The following is a 12,679-nucleotide window of genomic DNA, read 5'->3' as shown; positions in this document are numbered from 1 at the left end:
TTGCTAGGTTGCTATTTTTGGTCCTTTGGCAAGAGAAAACAGGCTTCTGGTGGGCTTTTATTTCTTTTTTTCTTTTTTTTTGGTCGATTGTGGGGCTTGAACTCTGGGCTTGGGCGCTGTCCCTCAGCTCTTCAGCTCAAGGCGAGCGCTCTACCACTTGAGCCACAGCGCCACTTCCGGTTTTCTAGTGGTTTATTGGAGATAAGAGTCTCATGGACTTTCCTGCCCGGGCTGGCTTTGAACCGCGATCCTCAGATCTCAGCCTCCTGAGTAGCTAGGATTACAGGCGTGAGCCATTGGCACCCGGCCTGATGGGCTTTTATTGATTTGTCGCTGTTGAAATTTCCAGGCTGCTTGCCAGCTTGTCCTATACCAAGTCTGAAATGTGTGAGGCAAAAAGAAAACCCAAAGACCTCACTATTGCACCAGTGTATATTGCTTGTGTGCCTGTCTCTTTTTTGGTTGTTTCATACATAATGTCCAGGAATTTTAGTCGTACTTACAAGGAGAAATAAGGACTACATAGTAAATTTATCTTCCTGGGGGAAGATATCTAAAGTGTTTTTTTTCATGGTATGGAGGTTTGACCTCAGCTGTCCCACACTTGGCAGGCATGTGGCCTACCATTTGAGTCATATCCATATTCCTAAAGTATCCTTTTTGTGTGGGCCAGTCCCAGGGCTTTGAACTTGGGGTCTGGGTGCTGTCCCTGAGTTTCTTTTGCTCAAGGTTAGCATTCTATCACTTGAGCCATAGCTTTACTTCCAACTTTTTGGTAGTTAATTGGACATAAGGGTCCCACGGACTTTCCTCCCTTGAACTACAATCCTCAGATCTCAGCTTCCCAAGTAGCTGGATTACAGCCATGAGCCACCACTGCCTGGCTCTAAAGTATGCTTTTGAACATATTCATTAGAAAAAGTAATCTAAGCTTAAAACCCAACAGTTTTAATGACCTGCAATACAAAATCCCCAAACAAACAACTATCTGAGGAGAGACTATCTCAGATATACTTCTACATTCTCAAAGCCCAGCATGGTTCTTATAAGGAGTAGTCATTCTGAACATTTTATGACTACAAAATGGAGGCTTACATTAGTTTACTTTCTATATCAACATGGATGCATGATGCACTTTTTTGTCAGTCATGGCTTGAACTAGGGGCCTGGGTGCTGTCCCTGAGCTCTTTCACTCAAGGCTAGCACTCTACCACTTTGAGCCATAGCATCACTTCTGGTTTTCCAGTGGTTAATTGGAGCTAAGAGTCTCAGACTTTCCTGCTTGGGCTGGCTTTGAACAGCGATCCTCAGATCTCAGCCTCCTGAGTAGCTAGGATTAAAGGTGTGAGCCACCAGTGCCTGGTTATGATGCATATTCTTACAGATTGTTTCATAGCCAAAAGTTAAATGTGCTTCCATCGGCTTTTTTCCCATTGTGTCAAGCTCTGAGAGAACTAGAAGTATACTTACCTTCCACAGGTAGCCGCCGACGTATGGCCAGGCGTTCCAATTTTCGCTGTGTCTCTGCCAGACTAAAAAGGACTCCATACACATACTGCCGAGCAGACCGGAATAGGAGAGCAGCTGGAGGAAGCTCCATATTACATTCATCCTCAATACATACAGGGATCTTAATCTCACCCTAATAAGGGTACAGGGAAAGAAAAAAAATGAGTTCCTTCAAGGTTAGGAACTGAGCATAAAAGCACACATAATGAACTGTAGCCTCTGAAGCCTGGTCAATCAATTTTCTATTTGTAGAAAAAAGGAATTTCAGATTAAAAGCTGTAAGATGTCCAAAGGCCCACACTCATTTTATAAATTAGATTTCATTTTAAAGTCCCAGCTATGACTAACTACAGCTGACTACTGAGGAGAGTCCATCTTAGACATTATGTTAGGAGATACATTATATGGTAAGACCAAAGGAGGGAAACAGCTTCATAGAAATAGAGGAGAGACAAGGAAAAGGGCACAGAGCCTCTTCCATGTTCTATCTCTTGAACCAGTGCTTATCAACTTGGTGGACTTCAAAAGTCTCATGGTCTCAAGTGGAGCTCTGGCACTAAATGGTAGAGCAAAAAAAACCAAATGAGAGCAAGAAGCTCCCAGTTAAAGCCCTAGCACTGGCATGTGTACACACACACACACACACACACACACACACACACACACACACACACACACACACACACACACACACACACACACACACACACACACACACACACACACACACACACACACACACACACACACACACACACCACAATTTGCTGAAGGCAGATGGCTCTTGCCTATAATCCTAGCTACTCAGGAGACTGAGTTCTGAGAATCATGGGTCAAAGCCATACTGGACAAACAAATCCGTGAAACTCTTATCTCCAATTAACAAGCAAAAACCCCAAAGTGGAGGTGTGATTCAAGTGGTAGAGCTCTAGTCTTGAGATGAGGGCATGAGGCCCTGGACTCAAGCCCCGGGATGTTCTCGTTCCCTCTCCCTCCCTCCCTCTTACCTCCTCCCTCCTTCTCTCTCTCTCTCTCTCTCTCTCTCTCTCTCTCTCTCTCTCTCTCTCTCACACACACACACACACACACACACACCTCAGAGTTACATTTGTCTTTTATAAGCCTTGTTTATTGTATCATTCCATCTCCTCCTACTGGTCTGGAATCATCTGAGGCCCTTTATGCAAGGAGAGACTTTTTAGCATGATGCTTCTTTTACCTCCCTTTAGATTCCAATGGTCAGATGTTCTTTTCTGGTAACTTAGACAGGATGAAGTATGGGTAAGAAGCAGTCAGGGAGGTACTGATCTGCCAGCTAACCTTAGTGAGAACATGGTAGATATATGGATACATAAGACCTCTCCGGTGTCTGTGTTCAGCAACTCGTAAAACTTCTGGAGCTACTGGAGGTAAGGGTGGAATGGTGATGTCCATGTGACTCCTTGTAGACATAGATAACAGAGATGGGATGTGAGGTTCTTCATCCCCCAGGCTGGCTTCTGATACTCCTGCATTAGCAGGTTGTACCCAAGACCCTCGGTCGCCACTGGCATCTTCCCATCCAGGTTGCTGTTGAAGTGCTTCTGTGATATGACTAAATACAATGTAGGACAGAAAAGGGAAGTTGATAAGGATATTTCCACTCAAGATGTCTGCTCTGATCCCTCAGACACTGAATGAGCCCTGAACTTGATAGCTTTCCTTTCAGTGGCCCATCACTGTCCTCTTGGCTTCTTTCACTTGACACAAACTAAAATGATCAAAGGACATGGGAATCACACATGTTGTACCTTTAAGAGGGCATGTTTAGGGGCTGGGAAGTGGCTCAGTGGTAGTGCTTGCCTTGCATGCACGAGGCCCTGGGTTTGATTCCTCAGCACCACATAAGCAGTAAAAGCCAGAAGTGGTGCCATGGCTCAAGTGGTAGAGCACTAGCCTTGAGTTGAAGAGCTGAGGAACAGTGCCCAGGCCCAGAGTTCACGCCCCATGACCAGCAAAAAGAAAGAGGGCATGTTTAAGCCATGCACAGTGGCTCACATATGCAATGCTAGCTATTGAGGAGGCTTAGATGTGAAGATCAAGGTTCAATACTAGCCCAGGCAGAAAAAGTCCCTAAGACTCTTATCTCCTATTAACCACCAAAAATGCTGCCAGTGAAGCTGTGGATCAAATGCTGGCCTTGAGTGTAAAAGCTGAGATATCATGCAGGCCCTGAGTTCAAATCTCAGTTCCAGCATTAAACAAAGAAGGCATAGCTGGCGTTGGTGGCCCATGCCCAAAATCCTATCTACTCAGGAGGCTGAGATCTGAGGATCACAGCTGAAAGCTAGCCCAGGCAGGAAAAGTCCATGAGACTCTTATCTCCAATTAACCACCAGAAAACCGGAAGTGATGCTATGGCTCAAGTGGTAGAGCACCAGCCTTGCAATGAAGAGCTCAGGGATAGCGTCCAGACCCAGAGTTCAAGCTCCATGACTGACAAAAAAAAAAAAAAAGGCATGTTTAGAATCTGCTTATATTTTAAGAAAATAATTATGGTGCTGTTTCCCAGGGAGGGGAGGAAACCTGTTTAGAGGAATAATCTAAAAAGAGATGGGTCAATTTAGAAACAAAAACAAACAAATAAAACCAACCAAAGAAACACCTCAGCCATGTGCTGGTGGCTCACACCTGTAATCTTAGCTACATAGAAAGCTGAGATTTGAGGATCATGGTTCAAAGCCAGCCCAGGCAGAAAAGTCCTTGTGACACTCTCAAAAAATTTTTTTTGTTGGATATGGAGTTTGAACTCCAGGCCTAGGCACTATCCCTGAGCTCTTTTGCTCAAGGCTAGCACTCTATCATTTTGAGCCACAGTACCACTTCTGGTTTCCTGGTCGTTAATTGGAGGGACTTTACTGCCTGGGCTGGCTTTGAATGGTGAACCTCTTATCTCAGCCTCCTGAGTAGCTAGGATTACAGGCATAAGCCACCAATGCCCAGGTCTTGCTTATCTCCAATTAACCACCACAAAACTGGAAATTGTGCTGTGGTTCAAAGTGGTAGAGTACGAGCCTTGAGTGAAAGAGCTCAGGGACAGAGCCCAGACCCTGAGTTTAAATCTTAGTTCAAAACTCTTAGTTACTGGGGCTGGGAAGGTGGCTCAGTGGTAGAGCGCTTGCCTTGCATGCCTGAGGCCCTGGGTTCGATTCCTCAGCACCACATAAGCAAAAAGAAAAAAGCTGGAAGTGGGGCTGTGGCTCAAGTGGTAGAGTGCTAGCCTTGAGCTGAAGAGCTGAGGGACAGTGCCCAGGCCCAGAGTTCAGGCTCCACAACCGGACCCCAAAAACAAAACAAAACAAAAAAAAAACTCTTAGTTACTAAGCAATAACTTCCTACTCAACTTTTCCAATGATTCAACTCATAAAAATCTTTTTTCTTCTTTTACATTCAGTGTATATCCCCCACAAACTGAGAAATGCCAGTCATGCTATGGTAACAAAGCTAAGCAACTCTCTTAACCTACTATTATTTTGCCTTTTTCTCAGTAGCCTACATCTCTGAAAATGACCACCTACACAGGTCCAAAGAGTAAAGATTAACAATGGAGAGAAGCTAAGAACACAAAGTTCCTCACATTCTTTCAGAAGGCTTCTCTTTTGAGATACTTACTCAGAATTGGTTCCATTTGGCTCATCCCCATCAGAGGAAGAGGAATGAGAGGAGTCTGGTCCCAAATGATGTGATGTTTTGGAAGTCAAGTAATTGGGAAACTGGGATGCAGAATTGTCATAAGAGACAGCCCAACTGGCAAAGGGGTTGTCCTGTAGCATGGGATCCTCAGAAAAAGCACTGGATTCTCCCAGAGGGTGGGGGGAGGAGAAGAGGAGGGATGAGTTGGGTCCCATTGGGAACGGTGGTGGATATTTCGTTTTCTGGGGCATTTGGTGAGAAAACTAGAGGATTAAAAACAGACAGAAAAAAGTTTTTGAACATTTTCCCACTCAGAAGTTGTAACACAGTGAATGATGCCAGTCATAAGGACTGTTGAGGTACAAAGTACCTACTGAGATCATTAAGAAATGACTCCTTTTTATTGTTATTATTAAGTAATTGTACAAAGGGGTTACAATTCAATAAGTCAGGTTCTGAGTATACTGCTCCTTGGTCAATGTCACCCCTTCTCTCATTCTCTCCCATTTCCTCCACTCCCATCTCTATCCTCCAGTTACGTAGTTCATTTTAAAAATAATGCGCAGTGAATGTAATGATAAAAATTGCTCACAAGAACTAATTCTAGGGCTGGGAAGGTGGCTCAGTGGTAGAGTGCTTGCCTTGCATGCATGAGGCCCTGGGTTCGATTCCTCAGCACCACATAAGCAGAAAAAGCCAGAAGTGGTGCTGTGGTGCTAGCCTTGAGCTGAAGAGCTCAGGGACAGTGCCCAGACCCAGAATTCAGGCCCATGACCAGCAAAAAAAAAAAAAAAAAGAACTAATTCTAACAGTGATGCCTGATAATAATCCAACAGAGGCAGAACAATGAACCAAAACAGATAGTTGCTTATGTACCTTCATAGTGCCCTAATGATTCCTTATTTGGATACTATCCTTATAGAATCTACTGGCCTCAAAGTAGAATTAATACAATTATGCATGACTTTCATAGTCGATTAACCCATGCCTCAACTCAGATAATAAAAATTGGGAAGCAACCAGAATCTAATGCTAACAGATGGTCTCAGGCTTTTTCAACAATACTCACCATTGGCTTTCCAGCAGAAATGGTGCCTACTTGATTTCGTGGAAGAGGAGGATTTCCAATCCGATTATTTCGAAAGCCTGAAGCCAAAAAAAGGTCTATATTTCAGCTAATCCTAATGATTTTCCTGTATTATATTCTGCTAACCCATCTTCACGTGAAAAAGAACATTATGAGTAACTTATGGTATTAGGATATGGGTTAGTGGTAGAGTGATTGCCCAATGTGAATTAGAATGCACAAGAAAAAATTAAAATTGAGCAGCTACTATGTGCTATATCAGCATTCTTTTTTTTTTTTGGCAAGTCATGGGGCTTGAACTCTGGGCCTGAGCACTGTCCCTCAGCTCTTCAGCTCAAGGTTAGTGCTCTACTACTTGAGCCACAGTGCCACTTCCAGTTTTCTGGTGGTTTATTGGAGATAAGAGTCTCACGAACTTTCTTGCCTGGGCTGGCTTTGAACCGTAATCCTCAGATCTCAGCCTCCTGAGTAGCCAGCATTATAGGTATAAGCCACCTGTGCTCGGCTATATAGGCATTCTTGTATAAATTATTTCATCTGATAATCCTATAGAGTAGTTGTTTTGAGTCATATTTCTTACAAATTAGACTTACAAAGGGTATATAGCTGGTAAGCAGCAGAGGCAGAACTCAAATGCAGGCCTGATACCAAAGAGGATTATTTTTCACATACACAGGCAAAATGGAGGTTAGAACAAAAAGAAGCTGAGCTAAGGAAATGGTATCATCATTATCTACAAATATGAGAAGGCACAACTCTTTCTTATAACATGGAAATCAACAGGAGAAATACCTACTAGACAACCATGACTTCCATGAACACATAGCAAAAAGGGGCAAATGTAGAAGTGGAGCCATGGCTCAAGTGACAGGGTGTTAGCCTTGAGCAAAAAAGCTCAAGGACAGTGCCTAGGCCTTGAATTCAAGCCCCAGGACCAGCACATAAAAAAGAGTGTGAATCTAGTCTGGTCCTTGGGTTCCTGAAGGGCCAATCAGTTTCCCATATGAACAGGACACCTTGGGGTCAACAGGAAACCTTACCTAGAAAGGAGGGACCCACTGGTAGCGAAGAGAGTTTCGTTGTGACTGAATAGTATTCAACTGCTTTTTTGAATCGTTCTATTTTATCTTCTGTCCTGGACTGGATATTGGAACATCAGATTTTCAGAAAAAAAAAATAACATGAGTGTCTCTTTCATACAACTTACAATTTGGTAGTCAAAACAATAGCAGATATGAAATATTTAAAGAAACTTAAGAGAGTAACTTTCCACTTTGAATAAAAGATTAGATAGGAAAAAAGCATTATAAAACATAAAATCTGTAATACCTTCAACAAAGTTCACTTACATTCCATTCTTTTCAAAAGTGATCAAATTATTTAGAAAAAAAATTAGGATCATATAGAATGACCATCCAAAGGTATTTTGGTGTGTTTCCTTACAGTATTTAAATTTTTTATTATTCTTGTTCTTGAAGAATAATCTTTTCTTCCTTCTCTCACTTCCTACCTCTATCTGCCTTTCCTTCTTTTCTTCTCTTTGCTTTTCTTACTCTGGTCTCAAGCTCACAATCTGTGTCAGCCTCCCAAGAGATGACTAGCACACAACAATCCATGCCCAGCTAAGTATACCCAGTCCATTCTAATACATATTTTTCTACAGTTGATATTATATGTATAATTTGTTCCCTGCTTTTATTACATTAACATTTTGTCTAGATAATTTTAAATGGTCTCATATTTTACCATTAGAAATGTGTTATAAATTATATAACCACTGCCACAAAAACAGCCATTTAGGTTATTTCTCACATTTGGCTATTGTAAGTTATACAACAAATAGTACATTGTCCGTAAGTTTCCTCTGGATCTCCAATTGGCAAATACCCTTAAATTTTAATTATTAGTTTAAAAGGTATGAACATGAAAGCCCAAAGCACATAAATACATACAAAAACTACAATGTGATGCCTTTACATTTTCACCAGAAGATCTAAAATTAAAAATATCAATATTAAGTACTCATCAGGATAGAGTAAGTGGAACTCTAACGATACTTCTGATGGTAGTGTACATTGATACAGTTTGGAAGAGAGTTTAGCAGCCTGTTATAAAAATTTAAATTGCTGGAGAGAGAGAGAGAGAGGGAAAGGGAGATACGGACAGGGAGAGAGGAGGGAGAGGGAGACAGAAGATGGGAAAAGGGAGAGAGGCAGAAAGGGAGAGATAGAGGCAAAGGAAGAAGGAGATAGAGAGGGAAAGGAAAAGAGAGAAAAGGAGAGGGAGAAACAGAGAAAGAGAGGGAGAGGAAGAGAGGAAGGAGATATTGTTGGTCTTCCTGCTAGAAAAAAAAAAAAGAGAGGAAGGAGAGAGAGGGAGACAGGGAAAAGGGGTGAGAGGGAGAAATGGAGAAAGAAAACAAAGAAAATAATGATACACATAATATTTAGTAAATCTCAAATATACTGAATCAAAGAATAGAGGCACAAAAGAGTACATACAAAGTTCAGGAAGAAGTGAAAATCATCTTTGGAAAAAAAAAGTTTAAAAAACTTATTGGACTGGAGCTGACAATATAACTTAGTAGTACAGTATGTGACAAAAATGTGAGAGTTCAATATCCAGCACTATAAATAAACTAATGGGCCAGGAGTGTACGTCTCTAGCACTGCCAAAACAAGAAATTACTACTTAATCGCCATGTGAAGAAGGCGACTAAAAGGGATTTATCAAGCCTTCCCCAATTCTCTTTTCTTTTCTTTTCTTTTTGGGGGGGTCTGGTCATGGGGCCTGAACTCTGGGCCTGAGCGCTGTCCCTCAGCTCTTCAGCTCAAGGCTAGCGCTCTACCACTTGAGCCACAGCGCCACTTCCGGCTTTTTTCTTTTTGCTTATGTGGTGCTGAGGAATCGAACCCAGGGCCTCAGGCATGCAACGCAAGTGCTCTACCACTGAGCCACCTTCCCAGCCCTTTCCCAATTCTCTTGAAATAGAATTTTAACATCTTTACAGAATGTCATTTATTAATCACATTTCTAATTTCTCATTATAAATAATATTCTCATAAATATATTTTAGCTAAGTCTTTTGGGTTATTTTACAGAGCAAATTCTTAGAAGTGTAATTACTAGGTCAAAGAGTATGATCATTTTCAGACTCATGACACATGATACTAAAATCTCTTTCCAAAATAGATTTCTCAAGTTACACTCCCATCATCAATGCATGAGAATATCCACTTCACCATACAGCTCTAGTGCCAAGTATCTTCTACACAAAAATCATGTACTAGCTATAACAAATAATATTTCTTTCTTACAAAAAATAAAACATACAATAAAAAAGAAAAATTTCAAATCAGTCTCTCTCTCAGAGACTGATTTCCAATACTCAGAATCCAGGAAAATATTCCAAGACTTTTTACTTGCATGTATGTCCAGACACAAAAAAGGGAACTGAGATCTCCAGCCTTTGGCCTTAGAAACAAAAACCATGTACTTTCTCAAAAATTTGAATTTGATATAACTGGCTGAGAAAAGTGTTTTAAATCTAGAAAACATTAATTAATACTCTACTGTTATCAACATTCCATTATTAATTCATTGATATCTTTATTATATTTAAGAACATGTATAATAATTGAAAGCAATCTCCTAAAAACTACAAATTATGAACAGAATCTACTTTTATGTGGCTAATGCTGCATTCATTCTCTTCACAAGAAGTCATCCAATTTGGTAGATTTTTTTTTTCAGAAATTGTGCTGTATTTACAAACACATTGGTAAAATCATACAGCTTTGGTTTTTTTTCACATAAATGGAATCGTATCACTACATTTTCACATGAATGCAATCATATTAATATATTTACTTAGCTTTTTGTATTTAAGGACTATTTTTATAGACTGTTCAATGTCAGTAGGTAGAGACCTCTGACGCAATCTATTGAAATACCAAATTATATCTGCTTCTCTCAGCAAACCCTTCTGTTCCTGTGTCACCGCAGGCAAACACTTATTCTTCAAGAGACCCTACTTCATTAAAAATTTTCCAGACCATGTTTTCCTAGTTAGTCTTCTGTGTCCTTTTTTCTTTTTTGGGGGGGGAGGGGTTCTGGTCCTGCGGCCTGAACTCTGGGCCTGGGCGCTGTCCCTCAGCTCTTCGGCTCAAGGCTAGTGCTCTATCACTTGAGCCACAGCACCACTTCCGGCTTTTTTCTTATGTGGTGCTGAGGAATCGAACCCAGGGCCTCAGGCATGCAAGGCAAGCGCTCTACCACTGAGCCAACTTCCCAGCCCTGTCCTTTCTTTTTTTTTTTTGCCAGTTCTGGGACTTGAATCCTAGGCTTGGATACTGTCCCTAGGCTCCTTTTTGCTCAAAGTTAGTGCTCTACCACTTGAGCCACAGCCAGATGAAGCTGTGATTAATTGGAGATAAGTCTCATGGACTTTTTTTTTGCCAGTCCTTGGTCTTGAACCCAGGGCCTGGGCACTGTCCTGAGCTTCTTTTGCTTAAGGATAGCGCTCTACCACGGTGCCACTTCTGGCTTTTTCAGTTTATGGTAATGAGAAATTGAACCCAGGGCTTCATGCCTGCTAGGCAAGCACTCTACCACTAAGCCACATTCCCAGCCCTCACTGACTTTCTTGCCAGGGCTGGCTGCAAACCATAATCCTCAGATTTTAGTCTCCTACTGAGTAGCTCGGATTACAGGTGTGCCAGAGGCAACCTAGTTTCTGTGTTCTTTCTCTCTCTCTCTGTCTTTCTCCTTCTTTCCTTCTTTTCTTTTCTTTCTTTTTTTTTGGCCACTCCTGGGGCTTGAACTCAGGGCCTAGACACTGTCCCTAAGATTCTTTTGTTCAAGGCTAGTACTCTACCATTTGAGCCAGAGCACCTCTGCCAGCTTTTTCTATGTATGTGGTACTGAGGAATTGAACCCAGGGCTTCATGAATGCTAGGCAAGCACTCTACCTCTAAGCCACATTCTGAAACCTCTGTGTTCTTTCTTCATTGTACTTATTTGTTTGCTTCTGCCTCTCCATTCAACCTGAAATTCTGTGAGAACAAAAAATGGGTGGTTTATATTTATATCCTAATGCTTATTTATATATTTATATCCTAATGCACAAGATTTAATTTTTGTTCTTTTGTTTTGTGTGTGTGTATGTGTGTGCCAGTCCTAGAGCTTGAACCAGGGCCAGGGTGCTACCTCTGAGATTGTTTGCTCAAGGCTAGTGCTCTACCACTTGAGCTCACAATAACACTTCTGGCTTTTTCTGACTAATTTACCAGAGATGAGAGTCTCACAGATTTTTCTGCCCTGAATGGCTTAGAACTTGATCCTCAAATCCCAGCCTCCTGAGTAGGTAGGATTACAGACATAAGCCACCAGCACTGGGCTTAGCATAAGATTTGTTTTTTTGAGCTTTTTTTCTTTGTTTTTCGTCAAGCCTGGGGCCTGAACTCAAGGCCTGGGCACTGTCCCTGAACTTGTTTTACTCAAAGCTAGCACTCTACCACTTCAGCCACAGTGCCACTTCTGGCTTTTTCTGTTTATGTGGTACTGAGGAATCAAACCCAGGGCTTCATGCATGCTAGGCAAACACTATACCACGGAGCCACATTCTCAGTCCAAGATTTATTTTACACAGAAACTCATTATTTTCTCTCTGTTAGTATTTAATCATGTCCTACCTTTTCCTTTATGATTTCTGCAGAGGATTCAGCAGAATAGAACTCTTCACTTTATAGATTGAGAATCCCTTATCCAAAATGCTTCAAAGTAAAATGGTTTTTATTTCAAATTTTTGAATATTTGCATATACACAATAAGATATCTTAGAGATAGGACTCAAATACAAACATGAAATTAATTTATGTTTCATATTTTCTTTATATGCTAATCCTGAGTTATTTTGCAAACCATTTTTTGTGTTCTTTTATTTTGATGGTTTGCCATCACCTGAGTTCCCGGGGCGGAATTCTCTACCTATGACATCATGTGTGAGCTCAAAATGTGTTAATTATGGAGTTTTATATTGAAGATGCTTAACCTGTGTTCTTAACTGTTCAACTGTTTAGGAGAGTTTTATTTTGTAATAGAATACTTGTCTCCCATGGGCAAGGCTCTGAATTTTAATCCCTAGGACTGAAAATTAAAAGATTTTAAAAATAAAAATAATTTGAGTAAAACCGGGTTTTCTTTTTTTTTTTTTTTAACTCATATGTCTGCCTCATTAAACCATACACGGAAAGAAGACTAGGGGAGCTAGGGGAGCTCAGGTTTTAAAGTACCTGCCTTAAAGCAAGTACAAGATCCTGAGTTCAAACCCTAGAACCACCAATATAATAACATAAAGTAATAATAAATTAAAAATTAAAGCACTAAGGTGAAATTGAGGATGGTCTGTAT

The 12,679-nt window shown here is 41.0% G+C and overlaps 1 protein-coding gene across 1 annotated transcript in view; it reads right to left on the bottom strand.

Annotated features, from left to right (window-relative positions):
- Positions 1-12,679, bottom strand: part of Fam120c (family with sequence similarity 120C) — a 121,911-nt gene that overhangs the window by 47,810 nt on the left and 61,422 nt on the right. The window contains exons 5-9 of the mRNA XM_042684853.1: positions 7,309-7,408; positions 6,251-6,327; positions 5,161-5,444; positions 2,830-3,103; positions 1,471-1,642 (exon numbers count right to left, since the gene is read on the bottom strand). Coding sequence (XP_042540787.1) covers positions 1,471-1,642; positions 2,830-3,103; positions 5,161-5,444; positions 6,251-6,327; positions 7,309-7,408 — 907 coding nt within the window. The remainder of the gene's footprint in view (positions 1-1,470; positions 1,643-2,829; positions 3,104-5,160; positions 5,445-6,250; positions 6,328-7,308; positions 7,409-12,679) is intronic.

The sequence above is a fragment of the Dipodomys spectabilis genome, unplaced genomic scaffold (genome assembly GCF_019054845.1).
Source record: "Dipodomys spectabilis isolate Male_0828 unplaced genomic scaffold, ASM1905484v1 ptg000091l, whole genome shotgun sequence".
NCBI lineage: Eukaryota > Metazoa > Chordata > Mammalia > Rodentia > Heteromyidae > Dipodomys > Dipodomys spectabilis.
Note: the sequence above shows the minus strand (reverse complement) of the source record. Positions and strands in the feature narration are given on the sequence as shown.